Genomic DNA, 19,882 nt, shown 5'->3' on the forward strand with positions numbered 1-19,882 from the left:
TGCTGGGTGGGACATACACAGCTGGTCACATTTACAATTGCAATTCCATTGAATAAATGAAAATATTACTTACACTAACTACTTGACCAAGGTCCGCCCACCTCTTTTTTCACTGGCCTCCAGATCTCGTGGTGGTCACCATTGCACAGTAATCTTCTGCAACTTGGTTCCAGCGTTTCTTCATTTCTTTGTATCTTTTATGTGACCTCTGCTGGTGTCCAGCTCCTGCCATCTGCCCTCAATCACAGTAACTCGGCCTCCACTTCATCCTGTAAGAAATTCTTGGTCCTTGCACCGCGTTGCATCTTGTATTGCTGCAGCTGCGATTTTTCCAATGCTCTCACACAACACTCCTCACACACACACAACTGGCTCTTGCCGATTGCCATCTTGGAGCTGTACTCTGCATGCGTGTCCATTGAAATAACGTCAAAAACGTAAATTTTCTTTTCGTGCATGCGCAGAAGGTGCGGCATCGCTTTTTCGCCGCAGACAGCAGGCCCCACCCCCCCCCGAGGCGACTGGACACACTGCGCGGCACCAAATTTGAATTATACATCGGGGAAACTTTGGCAAAATATTTCTGGTGCATTTCTGGCCTAGAAAAACGGGTGTAACTCTGGCAATACATCAGAAAACGGGCTTGGGGAAAATTGAGCCTATGGAATTGCTTTAACACAATCACATAAAAACTGAAAGAGAAAATGGATTGAGAGATTTTGGAAGCCTAAACATTTCTTAGGATACTTAACAATTTAAGTGGATAATTTAAATTTACACACATAACCAGTGGACTATTTTGTTCTTTGGTTCTGTGAGAATAAGTTATTTTTAAAGCTATTTTCTTCCCTTCCCCCACTAGGACCATGCATCATCACGGCCAAGGCAATGGGCAATCAGCTCCAAGGACTCAGTGCTTCTGGGAACTGATTGGCAGGACGTGTGCGGTCTAGGCCAGAGCTGATTCGGTCTCCAGTAATCCGTCCTTCTGTGGGACAGCACCTGGCCTCTGGTCAGCTCATCCTTTCCTTCCCAACAGTTCGTGCTCTCCCATGGGCATCAACGTTGGGGTACAGTTGCATGGGTACCAGATGCGATTTGGTACATTACCCAAGTGGACATTACTCACGAATGGGTCTGGATACTGAGTGTCAGCATGTTATCTGATCTCGAATGGGGGAGCGGGAGGGCCTCATTCTGAGCTGATTGTGTCCTCCCCCGCCGGAACTCACTAGCAGGGAGTCTTGGATGGCTAACCAAGAATGGAACCCGTGGTCTATTTTCTCCTTAACCCAAGGGCAAGAAAGCCAATTGTAGCATGCCTAACTTACAATATAGCACAGTCCACGTCTCCGATTTGGGAGCCTCTGGTCTGGACAGTTAGGCTACACAATGCTAATCAACTGCACATTGTGGAGGGTGAAGGGGAATGCTCTATTCTTCCCAGCAGTGATGCAGCTAAAACTGGGAACTCAGTTAAAAACCCAGAGTCAATTACTCCATGGTGTTGTGCCCGTGCCCCAAACCGTCAGCCAAAGAATACCACCCCAACGAATTCTAATCTGTACAAATACTGTACGAGTTCAACAACTCCCATCATTTGAGATTACAAAAAAGTCGACAACTGAACAAGTTACAAGTGTAGAGGCCACTCTGAATACTTGTGGAGGAGAACTCTCCCAAGTTGCAGAGAGGCCACGTGGACAGATGAAAAATAACAGTTCATCTGCCATTCTCTGCCGTGCTGCCAAGCAGACCTGCGGTAACAGTTCCCCAATGTTTCACCAGAAGAAAAATAAGCCATCCAATCAGAATTCACCTGCATAAGGTCACTAGATGGTGCAGCAGGTTCATTATTGGCTTGTCACCTCTGGGACCTCAGTTTAAATGCAGCTCAGATTAAATGTAAGGCTCTGTCTGCTGGCTGCAAGGGTCTTACGTCAAGTGAGTTTGGGCAATTTTAATCCAGTTCCTAGTAGGCATGGGCCTACAACACAGAATTGTCTTAATTCAGCATGAATTGGCAGCCTTACTCACGAGATGCCACAAAATGGCTGGCTGAGGCTGGGAAATTGAAAGAATGTCACATTGGTAGAGTAGGAGCTGAGGTAGATGGAGCTTTACTTTGGGCCTGGCTGCTCGATATCTGAATTGGGTTTACGATGCTGATGTTGGGTGCCTGAAATGAGAAGAGTTCCATTCCCTTCCCTTGATGATACACAAAAACATTTTTTTTTAAACCAGAATGAGATGGGTCGAACAATTTAATCTATGAAAAGCGATCCATTTATTCTACCAAATGAGATTGCATTTACTTCTGAACGCAACAAACAGCAGAAACTGCATTTATTGCAAATATCAAACAGACACTAAAATCTCATCTAACATACCCGTCAAACAGCTTAATACTTTCTTCTGGGCACAAAATCCTGCCCAGTCACAACCGATCCCATCAAAGGGGTTTTGTATTGTTGCAAAAATGTAAAAGCAAAGTATCTAAAACTAGTGGAACATCAGTGGGCTGCAGGATCTACACCAACTGCCTGCAGCAACTGGCCAGGAACATTTCAAGATCAATAGATTACTTTGAAAGATGAGAAATGGCCTTAGAGAACCAATTGATCTGGGTAGAACTGAGCATGTCCCAGCTATTCTACCTCTTTGAACAAGGATCTGACCCATTTTCTACATCTTATAATTCTGGTAGGTTTTACAAGTTTTTTTAAACGGCACCTTCTGATATTTCACAAGGCATGTTCTCAGTTGATCCTCACACTGTAATGCAAGCTCTTTAAAGCACAAATGTAAATATTTTCACTTAATCTGTAGTTTTTTTCCTCGCTAATCTTTTAGCATGGTTTTGTTTACTGGCTCAAGTGTCTGCAAAGTTGTTTTCCGTAAAGTCCTTTGTTACTATATCGTCGGTCATGAATTAAATAAGAACTTGTATCTCCACAGGTGGTGTGTTTAGACTAGGTTACAGTTAGTTTAAATTCAGTGCATGAGGAAACAGCAAAAAAAAAATCAGTTTAAAGTGGACTGGATCGGCACTAATAATTCACCAACTAATTGGAAAGCAAAGGTTAACATGGAGTGGACAAAAGCAATTGGTGGACATTTGAGCCAAACTTGATTTTTCACCAGATTTAGTGGGAGGCAGAGAATCAACCTCCACATCACTTACCAATAGGAGGACTTGTAGTTTTTCTCTGCTACTGTCACGACTGAATTAAATAATCTGTCTGAAGGTCTTTGTACCTAGCACAAGACAAAACACCCAGTTAAATAACCTGTCTGAAGGTCTTTGTACTGAGCACAGGACAAAATACCCAGTTAAATAAAAACAGAAAATGCTGGAAACACTCAGCAGATCACAGGTAGCATCTGTGGAGCGTGAAACAGAAACCTTTCATCAGAACTGGAAGAAGTTCGAGGTGCACCGGTTTTTAAGCAATTGTAGAGGCTGGGAAAAGGACGAGAGGGGAGGAAAGAACTTCTTCCAGTTCGGACGAAAAATCATAGACCTGAAACGTTAACTCTGTTTCTCGCACCACAGATGCTGCCTGACCTGTTCAGTGGTTCCAGCATTTTCAGTTTTTATTTTAGATTTCCAGCATTCGCAGTATTTTGCTTTTGATCCAGTTAAATAATCCATTGAAAGATCTTTGTACTTAGCAAATAACAAAACCTCCAGTTAAGCATCTTAGTTATATCAGAATTTCTTTTTGTTAAGTGCCAAAGTCTGTCCTGTTATCATGGGGCAAATGAAAGGAACACCCCAGTATAAAGTGTGGGCTCCTACAACCTATGTGCTGCCCCACTGCAAAATGTGTGATTTATTTGTTATTTGACCTATCTTATTTAAAAAAATCATCTTAAAGTTTCCAAATCATGTGTGGTGTTGTCCTAGTTCCTCATGTTCCTTATTGCAGAACTGTCCATGATCTCCACGTAGCACTTCTCAACTTTGGAGAAAATGTGATCAATAACTTTTTCCCATGCTAAAGATTCAATTTTTGTAAGAACAAAAGTTGTTCAACTTCTATCTGCAGCAAACTGATCATTAATGTTATGTATTTAACCCTTGGCAACCTGTATCACATCACCACCAGAGGGCCTACCTGTTGGAGTCCCAAGGGATCCCAGCATCCCTTGGAAGCATGGTATATAGCAGGCCACCCACGCGGCACCTGCACTCTGGAGTCTAATTAAAGGAGCTAAGGTCACACTTACTCATTGTTTACAGTACTCAGTTTCATCCTTTATTATGAGCGTAATAATTGGCGACGAGGTAACGAACAACCATGCGAAAATGCAAAGAACAGTTGGTATCCAGGGGAAGTTCTCAGAAGGGGATGATTGGGAGGCCTTCGCGGAGTGACTCGACCAATTCTTCGTGGCCAATGAGTTGGAGGGGGATGAGAACGCTGCCAAACGAAGGGCGATCCTCCTTACCGTCTGTGGGGCAACAACCTATGGCCTCGTGAAGAATCTTCTAGCTCCGGTAAAACCAACAACCAAATCCTATGAAGAATTGTGTACGCTGGTCCGGGAGCACCTAAATCCTAAGGAAAGCGTTTTGATGGCAAGGTACCGGTTCTACAGTTGGAGGGCCAGGAAGTGGCGAGCTACGTCGCCGAACTAAGGCGCCTTGCAGGACATTGCGAATTTGATGGATGCCTTGAACAAATGCTGAGACACATTTTTGTGCTTGGCATTGGCAATGAGGTAATTCTTCGCAAACTATTGACTGTTGAAACACCAAATCTGAACAAAGCCATAACAATAGCCCAGGCATTTATGTCCACCAGCAATAACACCAAACAAATTTTGCAGCATAGAGGGGTTTCGGCAAGTGCTGTACACAAAGTAACGTCGTTTTGGCGCAGAAATATACATGGCAGAACGTACATGCCGGCTGCTGCACGACCTCAGATGATTCAGAGTCCACCATCAATCGTTAATGCGAGGCAGTTAACACCTTGTTGGTGTTGTGGAGGTGATCATCGGCCCCAGCAACGCCGCTTTAAGCACTATGCGTGCGATGACTGCAGAACAATGGACACCTCCAGTGAATGTGCAGGCGAGCTGCAAACCCTGCAAACCACCACGTTGCAGAAGAAGATCGATCCACGGTGGACCAGGCTGAACTAGAGACTCGAACCGAGGAGGCAGAAGTGTACAGGGTACACACCTTCACGAAATGTCCACCAATAATGTTAAAAGTTGAACTGAACGGAATTCCAGTATCCATGGAACTGGACACGATGCGAGTCAATCCATAATGAGCAAAAAGGCTTTCGACAGGCTGTGGTGCAACAAGGCACACAGGCCCAAGCTCAGCCCCATTCATACCAAGCTAAGAACTTACACCAAAGAACTGCGCAGAAGTCAAAGTCTCTGATGATTGAGCGGTGCACGAACCACTATGGATCGTGCCAGGGCGGCCCCACACTGTTCGGCCGCTCATATCGCTATTCTCAGAGAGCAAAGGGATTAACACCAATGCCTCTGCCCGCATCATAGAACCAGAGAAAATAGATGCAGGAGTAGGCCATTCGGCCCCTTGAGCCTGCACCGCCATTCAACAAGATCATGGCTGATCACCCACCCTAGCACCTCCCCCCACGCCCCCTCCACACCCCCCCAGCCGCAAGGACCACATCCAACTCCCTCCCGAACACATCCAATGAATTGGCATCAACAACTCTCCGCGGCAGGGAACCCCACAGGCCAACAACTCCCCGAGTGAAAAGATGGGCACTCATGCTGTCGGCATACAACTATGTAATCTGCCACAGACCGGGCACAGAGAACTGCACCGATGCTCTCAGTCGGATACCATTGCCCATCACTGGTGTGGAAATGGCACAGCCTGCAGACTTGCTCATGGTGATGGATGCATTCGAAAACGAAAAGTCACCCGTTACAGCCCGCCAGATCAGGACCCGGACCAGCCAGGATCCTGTACTGTCCCTGGTAAAAAAAAACTGCGTCCTCCATGGGAGCTGGTCCAGCGTCAATGCAGGAAGAGATGAAGCCGTTCCATAGGTGCAAAGACGAAATGTCCTTACAGGTGGACTGTCTTTTGTGGGGTAATCGTGTGGTCTTGCCCAAGAAAGGCAGAGAATTGTTCATACATGACCTACACAGCACCCACCTAGGCATTGTAATGATGAAAGCCATAGCCAGATCCCATGTGTGGTGGCCCGGCATCGACTCAGATTTAGAGTCATGCGTGCGCCAGTGCAACACTTACTCTCAATTGAGCAATGCACCCAGAGAGGCACCGCTTAGTTTGTGGTCGTGGCCCTCCAAACTGTGGTCTAGGATCCACGTTGACTATGCGGGCCCATTTCTAGGCAAAATGTTCTTGGTTGTTGTGGATGCTTATTCAAAATGGATTGAATGTGTAATAATGTCTGTAAGCACGTCCACCGTCACCATCGAAAGCCTACGAGCCATGTTTGCCACACACGGCCTGCCTGATGTCCTAGTCAACGACAATGGGTCATGTTTCACCAGTGCTGAACTCAAGGAATTCATGACCCGCAATGGGATCAAGCACGTCACATCTGCCCCGTTCAAGCCCGCATCCAAAGGCCAGGCAGAACGGGCAGTTCAGGCCATCAAGCAAAGCTTGAAACGCATGTCGGAAGGCTCCTGCAGACCCGACTGTCCCGAGTTCTGCTCAGCTACCGCACCTGACCCCACTCGCTCACCGGGGTTCCCCCAGCTGAGCTGCTCATGAAAAGAGTGCTCAAAACAAGGCTCTCTATTGTCCACCCTGATCTCCATGATCACGTCGAGGGCAGGCGGCACCAACAAAGCATGTACCATGATCGCGCAAATTTGTCACGCGATATTGAGGTCAATGATCCTGTGTCTGTACTCAATTATGGACATGGTCCCAAATGGCTCGCTGGCACGGTCATAGCCAAAGAAGGGAGTAGGGTGTTTCAGGTCAAATTGGCCAATGGACTAGCGTGCAGAAAGCATTTGGACCAAATCAAATTGCGGTTCACTAACAGCTACGAGCAACCCGAAGAGGACACCGCCAACTTCGACCCTCCAACACAAACACAAGTGGCAACCGACATCATGGTTGACCACGAAGCCGAACTCACCATCCCCAGCAGCCCGGCAAGGCCGGCTACCCAGCAGCCCAGTGAAGAACCAACCAACTCAGCCACACCTGCATTTGTACCGAGACAATCGACAAGGGAACGAAAAGCCCCAGATCGTCTCACCCTGTAAAAAAGTGTACTATTGACTTTACGAGGGAGTGATGTTATGTATGTAACCCTTGGCAACCTATATCACACCACCACCAGAGGGCCTACCTGTTGGCGTCCCAAGGAATCCCAGCATCCCTTGGGAGCATGGTATAGAAGCAGGCCACCCACACGGTACCTGCACTCTGGAGTCTAATTAAAGGAGCTAAGGTCACACTTACTCAATGCTTATGGTATTCAGTTTCATCCTTTATTATGAGCGTAATAATTAATGACCAGTTCTGATCAGCTGGATTTAAACATGGGACAGTATAACATTCTAACTCCAGAACAAGGATCCCAGGCAGCCCCGGGACTCCAACAGGTAGGCCCTCTGGTGGTGGTGTGATATAGGTTGCCAAGGGTTAAATACATAACATTACTCCCTCGTAAAGTCAATAGTACACTTATTTATAGGGTGAGATGATCTGGGGCTTTTAGCTCCCTTGTCGATCGTCTCGGTAATCAGTGTTCCTTTATCATACCAATGGAAAACCTAGTTAAAAGCATTTTTGCCTGTGAGAAAAAGTCAATTACGGTACAAACAAATGGTTTAAAACTTACTGTCTCATACACTGGTTGAGGAAGCTTCTGTTTTCGACACCACTCAAGTAGTACCATTTTGGGTGTGATTTGAAGTGGGTAATCACGCCTGGAGGAAACAACGCAACGTCGTCACTTTAGAAATATGAATGCTGCACAATTATTTTATTTTCATACTATGAAGACTTGTGTTGGGCCGACAAAAAAACACCCAAATATTTATTAAAACATTTGCTGGACAGGTCATTCTTTGAACATTCTATTAGACATGGTGCACAGCTTAAAGAAAGGACATCTGATACTGGGCTCACGAAACCGGTTTATGGATGCTTTGCAGTTATCCAAGACAACATGCTTACATTCTTTGGCAAACTAACGTAGCTACAGTTCTCGTTAAATGGTCTTTAAATCTGCCAACGGGCTCCTCCTGCCAGTTGGAAAACATGGAGAATGATGGAAAAATGGTTAGTGGACGATGGTCAGTGGCAGCAGTTACTTCTACATTCCACCAGCCATTTTCCTTTTTTTGTTTTGTATCAGGTTCATTCCAGCTTTTCCTTCACAGAACACAAATACTAGCATTAATTTCTGAAACTCTTAGTTTGGGGAGAACACAATGCAAGCTGTATTCCAGTGATGATTTATGTGCAGTAGGACAGAATGCCATTACTACCCACTCTGGGCAGAGCAGGCAGTGGAAAAGATTCTCTACTGCCAGGACAGAGAAGAGCATTTCCCCATGTGTATATAATTCACGTAAAATTCCCATCTTCACAGCTTGTTAAATTTGAACCTTTGACTCAGCCAGAAGCTACACGGCATATTCACATAGGTGGTGCCTCAGTAAAGAAACACAATTCTGTGTCCAGATTCAAGAAAATATCTTTAATTTAACTGACGGAACTTTGCTTCAGTCTGAGGCTTCAGTATTATTTTTGAGCCACATTGGTGGTTGGAGCAGTTCACGGACACTTCTGGACGAGACCCAAGTCTTTCCCGCAGTAGATTCTGGATAGTGATCGGGAAATGAACCCTAGATGATTTTCCTCTCTCCCAATCCATAAGCACTGAACCTAAAGATGCCTCAGCTGAGATCCAGTAAGTCAGTAAGCTGGGGGGGTGGGTGGGGGTGTCAAACCTGGTATCTTCCTGTTCCGTATGTTCATCTACCCACTGGACAACCTTACTGAGCCACTGGGAGAGGCCCGTCAACTTGAATTTTATCCACTCTAACCTAATATAAACATCATTATCCTACTATCCGTCTGAGAAAATTAGCTTTGAAACCCATTTTCTTACCCATATCCTATTTCCTCCTGACTCACTCTGTCCACTTTGGAAGAAAGTGGTAAAAACAGACCTCAAAAATTCTATTTTTTAAAAGCCATTTAAAGGGCAGATCATAGGCCGACATGGTCATGTCAAGGCAGGAAGTGTTGCTAATCAACAGCTAAATGTCTTGGCGGTCTATTGGACTGACTGAGTAAATCTATCTTCGGTTTAACATTTTGAAAAGTAAACCTGAAGACAAAGTGCATCAAGTTAATGGGCACAGTCAAAATCGAAATAAACCTGATAAATTAATATTGAAATACCGGGAGAATCTAATTACATTTAAGGCTTCAAATCTGCTATCAACGTTTTCCTATTGGTCTTTGAAAAATGATCAACTACCAGTTTAGAACAGCTTGTTCGGGGACATTACAGTGACTCAGGTGAGGGGCAATGTTCCCGTTGAGCTGCACAGCTGTCTGAAGGTCCTGTACAGGACGCTCACCGGCTTTTACATGGAAGAAAACGCGCATGCGCAAAAGTCTGCATGAGCCGCGCAGCCAGTTAAAGGGCCTGTGCAGGGAAACAAAAAAATAGAGGGAACATTGATGAGGGGTTTTCAAAATGCCACTAAAAAAAAAAGCACCGGTTCTACAGAATTCCCCATCATTCGACTGACTCCATATATTTGATGTATGATTAAAAATGGACTTTCATCAGAAAGCCCTGATGGCATTCAGCAAAATAGTTTCACTTCTCCATGACACCCGATTTTATAATACAGTTTAATTTAAATCCAGTGAGCGGGCCTGCACGGGCCCTTTAAATTTGCTGCATGGCCGCACAGCACACGCGGTATCTCTTCCAGCGTCAACAGCTGGTGAGCGGACAGTGTGGGACCTCGCCACTGATAAGAGGGCACATTGGCGGGAGGGTCAAACTACACCATTTAAGCTTATAAATAAAATTACATATTGAAATTTGATACCCATTCTGAAAGTCAATGGGCTGGACTTTCCCCTGATGATAGCTGCAACATCGCCCGTTTTTTGGGCCCTAGCGATCTAAGTGGAAAGTCCAGCCCAATGCGCAGGGCACCCCAAAAATGTAATATCCTATTCTAATAATTGTAAATGCATTGCAGCCTTACTTGTTGAACCTGACTGCCATTTGTACAGCATCAGTAGATCCGTTATCCCCAGGTTGCTGTTCGGATTTCTCTTGAGTTCTTGCATTCAGCATGTCCCTCTTTGTTTCCAAGCAAGCCATAACTTCTTTATAATATTCAATCATTTCAAAAGCCTCACTGTGTATAGGAAGAATGCAGCCATGGTTACCAAATGGGCTTTAATGTTAGTCACAAAAACCCATTGCATTTTAACAGATTACAAATCCAATGCTTAGCAAATTTTGCTTTTTTGTACCAATATGCTATGAGGGGGCAGGAAGGAATTACATTTAAACCAATACGCTTTATGGTTTGACATGCTTCCTGTGCGATCACCTCAAATTATTCTTATAGTGACAGGGTTGTTTCCACCAGTGATTCACTCCAGTGTTAAGATTGTCTCAGTGGCAACACTCTGGCCTTTGAGTCAGAAGCTTGTGGGTTCAAGCCCTACTCCAGGACTTGAGCACATAATCTAGACTGACACTGGAGTGCAGTAATGAGGGAGTGCTGCACTGTCAGAGGTGCCATTTTTCAGATGAGACATAAAAGCAAAGTCCCGTCTGCCTTCTTAGGTTGCCATAAATGATCCCATGGCTCTGTTTGCAGAGGAGCAAGGGTGTTCTCCCGGTGTCCTGGCCAACACTTTTCCTTCAACCTTCATCACTAAAAATAGACTATCTGGTCATTTATCTCACTGCTGTACGTGGGACTTTGCTGTGTGCAAATTGGTTGTTGCATTTGCCTATATAACAACAGTGACTAGATTTCAAAAGCATTGGCTGTGAGGAACTTTGGGACGTACTGAGAATGTGTAAAGCACTATGTAAATGTAAGTTTTTTCTTTTAGATAGTGGAAAATGCTCCCTTCAGACCCAACCCACGTTAGAAAGAAAGACCTCCAGATATCTCAAAGCGCTTTACAGCCAATGAAGTACTTTTGGAGTGTAGTCACTGTTGTAATGAGGGAAACGCATCAGCCAATTTGCACACAGCAAGCTCCCGTAAAGAACAATGTGATAATGACCAGATAAACTGTTTTTGTTATGTTGATTGAGTGATAAATATTGGCTAGGACACCGGGGATAACTCCCCTGCTCTTCTTCACAATAGTGCCATGGGATCTTTTAGTTCCACCTGAGGGAGCAGACGGGGCCTCGGTTTAACGTCTCATCTGAAAGATGGCACCTCCAACAGTGCAGCGCTCCCTCAGCACTGCACTGGAGTGTCAGCCTAGATTTGTGCGCTCAAGTCCCTGGAGTAGAGATGGAAGGACAAAAATCCATTGCTGTTCTGCTGAGTGCTTTAACCCAAATGGACATAGAGTGGGAATATTTCCCTACTTGCACTCTCAGCAGGGAGACTTGCCTTCCTGTATTGGAAATTCGGACATGCACAGCCCACTTTCTGTCCGTTAAAATTAACGGACGGAACATTTTGGGCAGTGCACGCCTGAACTTGTGATGCCTCCTACTGGCAGAGAGGACATCCTATCGGCAGCACAAGCTCCGAAAATTCACAGAAACATCGAATAGTACAGCACAGGAGGAGGCCATTCGGCCCATCGAGTCTGCGCCGGCTCTTTAGAAGAGCAATCCAGTTAGTCCCACTCTCACGCTCTTTCCCCATATCCCTGCAATCTTTTCCAATTCACTTTTGAAGGCTACAATTGAATCTGTACCCAATACCCTCAGGCAGTGCATTCCAAATCCTAACCACTCATTGCATTTATACATTTTCCCTCATGTTGCCTCTGGTTCTTTGGCCAGCCACCTTAAATCTGTGCCCTCTGGTTATCGATCCTTCAGCCATTGGAAACAGTTTCTCTTTGTTTACTCTATCCAAAGCCTTCATGATTTTAAACACCTCTATCAAATCTCCGCTCGGCCTTCTCTGTTCCAAGGGGACAGAACAACCCCAGCTTTTCCAGTCTATCCAAGTAACTGTATTCCCTCATCACTGGAGCCATAATCTAGTAAATCTCTTCTGTACCCTCTCCAAAGCCTTCACGTCCTTCCTGAAGTGTGATGTCCAGAATTGGACACAATACTCCAGCTGCGGCCGAAATAGTTTTTTTTTTAAATGTAGGTTTAAAAAATGTAGGTAATTTCCTGGCTTTTGTATTCTACACCTCTATTTATAAAGCCTGGGATCCCATATGTTTTATTGACTGCTTTGTTAACCTGTCCTGTCACCTTCAGAGATTTGTGCACATCCACCTCCAGGTCTCTGTTCTTGCACCCCCTTTAAAACACTACCATTTAGTGTGTATGGTCTCTCCTCATTCTTCCTACCTAAATGTATCACCTCACACATCTCCGCGTTGAATTTCATCTGCTATTTGTCCGCCCATTCCACCAGCCTGTCTATGTCCTCTTGAAGTCTATTACTATCTTCCTCACTGTTTACTACACTTCCAAGTTTCAACTCATCTGCAAATTTTGAAATTGTGCCCAAGTCCAAGTCTTAATGTACATCAAAAACAACAGTGGTCCTAGTACTGAACCTTGGGGAACATCACTGTTTACCTCCCTCCTGTCCGAAAAACAGCCACACCATAACTCTCGGTTTTCTATCCCGTAGCCAATTTTGTGGCTATGCTGCGACTGCCCCTTTTATCCCATGGGTTTCAATTTTGCGAAGAAGCCTAACATGTGGTACTTTATTAAACGCCTTATGAAAGTCCATATACACATCCACTGCACTGCCCTCATCCACCCTCTCTGTTACCTCATCAAAAAGTCAATCAAGTTAGTCAAACATGATTTGCCCATAACAAATCCGCTCTGGCTCTCCTTTATTAGTTCATGCATGTCCAGGTGGCTATTAATTTTCTCCCGGATTATTGGCCCCAAGTTTCCACATGATTTGCTCCTGATTTTTAGGAGCAACTGGAGTAGAACGGAGTATCTTAAAAATCGGAATTCTCCACATTTAGTTTGCTCCAGTTCTAGTCAGGTAGAACAGTTTCACTTTGGAACAGAATTTTTTTTCAAAAGGGGGCATGTCCGGCCACTTACGCCTGATTTCAAAGTTTCGTGAGTGAAAACTTACTCCAAACTAACTTAGAATGGAGTAAGTGAAGATTTTTGTACGCTCGAAAAAACCTTGTCTACACTTTAGAAAATCAGGCGTAGGTTACAAATTAGGCATAGGGAACGAGGTGGGGGGGGGAGGGGGGGGGAAGGGAAGTCATTAAATTCTACAATCAATCCTTAGTTATACTTATACAAATATTATACAAATAAATCCAACCTGAATAAAAATTTATAAGCAAAGAAAAGATTAAATAAACCATGTTCCTACCTGGGTGAAAGTGCTTCAGGCAGGCCTTTCATGTTGGAGACAGGCAGGGGTCTGGCGTCAGTGTCTCGACGGCAGCGGCAGCAAGCTTCGAGCTGAGCTTGCAGTGCTTGAGGCAGGCCTTCATTCTCTTCGTGGCTGGCCGCGAAGAAGCAGATCGGACGGACCCGAGGCCATTCGGCCATGAGATATCAGCGGTGTCAGTGGCTGGCCGGCAGCCGAAGAATCAGCAGCAGACCGATGAGGCCATTCGGCCATGAGATAGCAGCGGCGTCAGTGGCTGGCCGGCAGCCGAAGATACAGCAGCAGCCTTCGAGCTGTGAGGGGGACTGAGGCCATTTGGACAGGGAGAGGCAGCCACATCGACAGTTTTATATTTAAATTTGCAGAATGGGTGCTGGATTGTCAACACCACGTATTATTGCAAAGTTGAATTGGCACTCTTATTTCTCCAATCACACAGTCCTTAATTTGCATGCACCAATGCAGCACCGGTTCTGCAAGTTTAGCAGTGAAAAGCTGAACTCACTGATTTCAGCAGGTGATTTATTCAGCAGTGCTGCTAAAAGCACTCCCTCACACACAGAAATATCAAAAAAAATTAAATTACAAGCCTTTGCAGGGGTCCAAGAAACAAATCTTCACTTTTTCTGCAGTATTTTAAAAAATGGCTGAGTGTCAATGTTTGTGAGACTGCGCGCACGCTCCAACGCGCACGCGCAGGGTTGCCGGCACCACGAAGGCCAATTTAAATTGTACCCGCCCCCTGCTGCTTAGAAAATCGGCGCGAGTGTTAGGCTCCGCCCCCTGCTGCGCCGCGCCAAGCAGACATCGCGCTCCAATATCGGACTTTTTTTTAGGCGCAGTTTTCGGCACGAAAAACAGGCGCCCAGCTCGGAGGTGCGCCGTTTTCACCGCGGGACGAAACTTGGGGCCATTGTTTCTAAAATCTTCTCCACCACCAACATTAAACTGACTGACCTGTAATTGCCAGGTTTATCTTTCTTTTTCTGAACAAGGATGAAACATTTGCATTGGTGCCAGCCCTGTATCGAAGGAGGATTGGAAGATTGTGGCCAACACCCCCCAATTTCTGCCCTCATTTCCCTCAGTAATCTAAGATGCATCCCATCCAGACTGAGTGATTTATCCACTTTAATTACCACCAGCCTTTTCAGTACCTTCTCTATCTATTTTTTAATCTCATCCAGTATCTCAGCAACCTGGCTGTTTACAACCTCAGTTGTAACAAAGCACTATGAGAAACTATCAGAAAAAACCCAATCGGCATCGATCTCAGCACCGGCTTCGGACATGATTCGGACACCCAACCCAGTCGACCTTGCAAAGACCACCTCACTAGCATCTGGGGACTTGTGCCAAAATTGGGAGATGCCCCACAGACTAATCAAGTAACAGCCTGACATAGTCAAACTCACAGAATCATACCTTTTAGCCAATGTCCCAGAATCATCCATCACCATCCTTGGGTAAGTCCTGTCCCACTTGCAGGACAGACCCACCAGGGTGGCGGCACATTGTTATACAGTCGGGAGTATGTGGCCCTGGGAGCCCTCAACATTGACTTCAGACCCCATGAAGACTCATGGTTTCAGGTCCAGCATGGTCAAGGAAACCTCCTGCTGATTACCACCTACCGCCCTCCCTCAGCTGATGAATCAGTACTCCTCCATGTTGAACACCACTTGGAAGAAGCACTGAGGGTAGCAAGGACACAGAATGTACTCTGGGTGGGGGACTTCAATGTCCATCACCAACAGTGGCTCGGTAGCACCACTACTGACGGAGCTGGCCGATTCCTGAAGGACATCGCTGCCAAACTGAGCCTGCGCTGGGTGGTGAGAGAACCAACACAAGGCAAAAACCTACTTGACCTCATCTTCACCAATCTACCTGTCGCAGATGCAACTGTCCATGACTGCATTGGTAGCAATGACCGCACAGTCCTTGTGGAGACAAAGTCCTGTCTTCACAATGAGGACACCCTTCTTCGTGTTGTGTGGCACTACCACAGTGCTAAATGGGATAGATTCAGATCAGATCTGGCAGCTCAAAACTGGGCATCCATGAGGCGCTGTGGGCCATCATCAGCAGCAGAATTGTATTCCACCACAATCTGTAACCTCATGGCTCGACATATCCCTCACTCTACCATTACCATCAAGCCAGGCGACCAACCCTGGTTCAATGAGGAGTGCAGAAGCATCAAGCATACCTAAAAATGAGGTGTCAACCTGGGGAAGCTGCAACACAGGACTACATGCATGCTAAACAGTGGAAGCAGCATGCTATAGACAGAGCTGAGCGATCCCACAATCAATGGATCAGATCAAAGCTCTGCAGTCCTGCCACATCCAGTCGTGAATGAACCATTAAACTAACGGGAGGAGGAGGCTCCATTAACATCCCCATCCTCAATGAGTCGAAGCCCAGCATACAAGAGCAAAAGACAAGGCTGAAGTATATGCAACTATCTTCAGCCAGAAGTGCCTTATGGATGATCCATATCGGCTTCCTCCTGAGATCCCCACCATCACAGAAGCCAGTCTTCAGCCAATTCCATTCACTCCACGTGATACCAAGAAATGGTTGAGCGTACTGGATACAGCAAAGTCTATGGGCCCCGACAATATTCCAGCTGTCATGCTAAAGACGTGTGTTCCAGAACTAGCCGCACCTCTAGCCAAGCTGTTCCAGTACAGCTACAACACTGCCATCTATTCGACAATGTGAAAAACTGCCCAGGTATGTCCTGTCCACAAAAAGCACAAATCCAATCTAGCCAACTACCGCTCCATCAGTCTACTCTCAATCATCAGCAAAGTGATATAAGGTGTCGTCAGCAGTGCTATCAAGCGGCACTTGCCAATAACCTGCTCACTGATGCTCAGATTGGGTTCCACAGGATCACTCAGCTCCGGACCTCAGTACAGCCTTGGTTCAAACATGGACAAAAGAACTGAATTGCATAGGGGTGAGGTGAGAGTGACTGACCTTGACTTCAAGGCAGCATTTGACCAAGTGTGGCCTAGTAAAACTGAAGTCAATGGGAATCAGGGGGAAAACTCTCCACTGGCTGGAGTCATACCTAGCACAAAGGAAGATGGCTGTGGTGATTAGAAGTCAATCATCTCAGCCCTAGGACATCGCTGCAGGAGTTCCTCAGGGCAGTGTCCTAGGCCAATCATCTTTAGCTGCTTCATCAATGACCTTCCCTCCATCATAAGGTCAGAAGTAGGAATGTTCACTGAAGGTTGCAGTGTTCAGTTCCATTCGCAACTCCTCAGCAGTCTGTGCCCGCATACAGCAACACCTGGATGACATTCAGGCTTGGGCTGATAAGTGGCAAGCACCATTCACACCACACAAGTGGGGGGCAGTGACTACCTTCAAGAAGCAAGAGTCTAACCACCTCCCCTTGACATTCAATGACATTAGCATCGCTGAATCCCCCACCATCAATATACTGAGGGTCACCATTGACCAGAAACTTAACTGGACCAACCATATAAACACTGTGGCAACAAGAGCGGGTCAGAGGCTAGGTATTCTGCGACAAGTGTCTCACCTCCTGACTCCCCAAAGCCTTTCCACCATTTACAAGGCACAAGTCAGGATGCGATGCTCACCACTTGCCTGGATGAGTGCAGCTGCAACAACACTCAAGCAGCTCAACAGCATCCAGGACAAAGCAGCCCGCTTAATTGGCACCCCATCCACGACCGTAAACATTCACTCCCCCCACCACCGGCGCACCGTGGCTGCAGTGCGTACCATCTACAAGATGCACTGCAGCAACTCGCCAAAGCTCCATTGGCAGCACCTCCCAGACTTGCGACCTCTAGCACCTAGAAGGACAAGAGCAGCAGGCGCATGGGAACACCACCACCTGCAAATTCTCTTCCAAGTTACACACCACACCAAATTCCAGAGCTTGGAGCCTTAATAGTGCAGAACTTAAGTGCAACAACAACAACGTGTATTTATATAGCACCTTTAACGTAGTGAAACGTCCCAAGGCACTTCACAGGTGTATTATGCGATAGAAATTACCGCAGGTGACCAAAAACTTAGTCGAAGATTTATGTTTTAAGGAGTGTCTTGAAGGAGGAAAGAGAGGCGGAGAGCTTTAGGCAGGGAGTTCCAGAGCTTAGGGCCTGGGCAACAGAAGGCATGGCCACCAATGGTTGAGCGATTACAATCAGGGTTGCTCAAGGCGGCAGGATTAGAGGAACAGAGACATCTCGCTGGGGGGCGGGGTGGGTTGGGTTGTGGGGCCGGAGGGGATTACAGAGATAGGGAGGGGCAAGGTCATGGAGGGATTTGAAAAGAAGGATGAGAATTTTGAAATCGAGGCATTGCTTAACCGGGCAGCCAAGTTTTGGATCTCCTCTCGTTTACGTAGGATAGAATGTGGGAGGCCAGCCAGAAGTGTGTTGAAATAGTCAAGTTTTATGTGGTCAAAAGTTCATTTCAGGGTCAAATATGACACCAAGGGGAACAATTTGGTTTAGCCTCAGACAAGAGTTGGGGAGAGGGATGGAGCCAGTGTCTAAGGAACAGAATTTGTGGTGGGGACCGAAAACAATGGCTTCAGTCTTCCCAACATTTAATTAGAGAAAAATTTTGCTCATCCAGAACTGGCTGCCGGACAAGCAGTCTGACAATTTAGAGATCGTGGAGGAGTTGAGAGAAGTGGTATTGAGGTAGAGCTGGGTGTCATCAGCATTCATGTGGAAACTGACAGTGTTTCCGGATGATGTCGCCCAGTGGCAACATATAGATGAGAGTACTAATGGGGCAGAAAATAAAAGTCTGCAGGCGACTTTAATCTACATATAGATTGGGCTAACCAAACTGGTAGCAATGCGGTGGAGGAGGATTTCCTGGCCTGTATTAGGGATGGTTTTCTAGACCAATATGTCGAGGAACCAACTAGAGGGCTGGCCATCCTAGACTGGGTGATGTGTAATGAGAAAGGACTAATTAGTAATCTTGTTGTGCGAGGCCCCTTGGGGAAGAGTGACCATAATATGGAGAATTACATAGTTAATTCAGAGACTAGGGTCCTGAACTTAGGGAAAGATAACTTCGACGGTATGAGACGTGAATTGGCTAGAATAGACTGGCAAATGATACTTAAAGGGTTGACGGTGGATAGGCAATGGCAAACATTTAAAGATCACATGGATGAACTTCAACAATTGTACATCCCTGTGTGGAGTAAAAATAAAACGGGGAAGGTGGCTCAACCGTGGCTAGCAAGGGAAATTAAAGATAGTGTTAAATCCAAGGAAGAGGCATATAAATTGGCCAGAAAAAGCAGCAAGCCTGACAGACTGGGAGAAATTTAGAATTCAGCAGAGGAGGACAAAGTGTTTAATTAGGAGGGGGAAAATAGAGTATGAAAGGAAGCTTGCTGGGAACATAAAAACTGACTGCAAAAGCTTCTATAGATATGTGAAGAGGAAAAGATTAGTGAAGACAAACATAGGCCCTTTGCAGTCAGATTCAGGTGAATTTATAATGGGGAACAAAGAAATGGCAGACCAGTTGAACAAATACTTTGGTTCTGTCTTCATGAAGAAAGACACAAATAACCTTCCGGAAATACAAGGGGACTGAGGGTCTAGTGAGAAGGAGGAACTGAAGGAAATCCTTATTAGGCGGGAAATTGTGTTAGGGAAATTGATGGGATTGAAGGCCGATAAATCCCCGGAGCCTGATAGTCTGCATCCCAGAGTACTTTAGGAAGTGGCCCTAGAAATAGTGAATGCATTGGTCATCATTTTCTAGCAGTCTATCAACTCTGGATCAGTTCCTATGGACTGGAGGGTAGCTAATGTAACACCATTTTTTAAAAAAGGAGGGAGAGAAAATGGGTAATTATAGACCGGTTAGCCTGACATCAGTAGTGGGGAAAATGTTGGAATCAATTATTAAAGATGAAATAGCAGCGCATTTGGAAAGCAGTGACAGGATCGGTCCAAGTCAGCATGGATTTATGAAAGGAAAATCATGCTTGACAAATCTTCTAGAATTTTTTGAGGATGTAACTAGTAGAGTGGGGACAAGGGACAACCAGTGGATGTGATGTATTTGGATTTTCAAAAGGCTTTTGACAAGGTCCCACACAAGAGATTGGTGTGCAAAATCAAAGCACATGGTATTGGGGGTAATGTACTGACGTGGATAGAGAACTGGTTGGCAGACAGGAAGCAGAGAGTCGGGATTAATGGGTCCTTTTCAGAATGAAAGGCAGTGACTAGTGGGGTGCCGCAGGGTTCAGTGCTGGGACCCC

General features: G+C 45.8%; 1 protein-coding gene across 1 annotated transcript in view; it reads right to left on the bottom strand.

Moving 5' to 3' along the window:
• dus2 (dihydrouridine synthase 2) overlaps positions 1–19,882 on the bottom strand; it is a 152,533-nt gene that overhangs the window by 12,950 nt on the left and 119,701 nt on the right. Inside the window, 3 exon segments of the mRNA XM_070897985.1 lie at positions 3,185–3,258; positions 7,839–7,926; positions 10,240–10,395. Coding sequence (XP_070754086.1) covers positions 3,185–3,258; positions 7,839–7,926; positions 10,240–10,395 — 318 coding nt within the window.

This window comes from Pristiophorus japonicus, chromosome 13 (assembly GCF_044704955.1).
Source record: "Pristiophorus japonicus isolate sPriJap1 chromosome 13, sPriJap1.hap1, whole genome shotgun sequence".
NCBI classification, from domain to species: Eukaryota; Metazoa; Chordata; class Chondrichthyes; family Pristiophoridae; genus Pristiophorus; species Pristiophorus japonicus.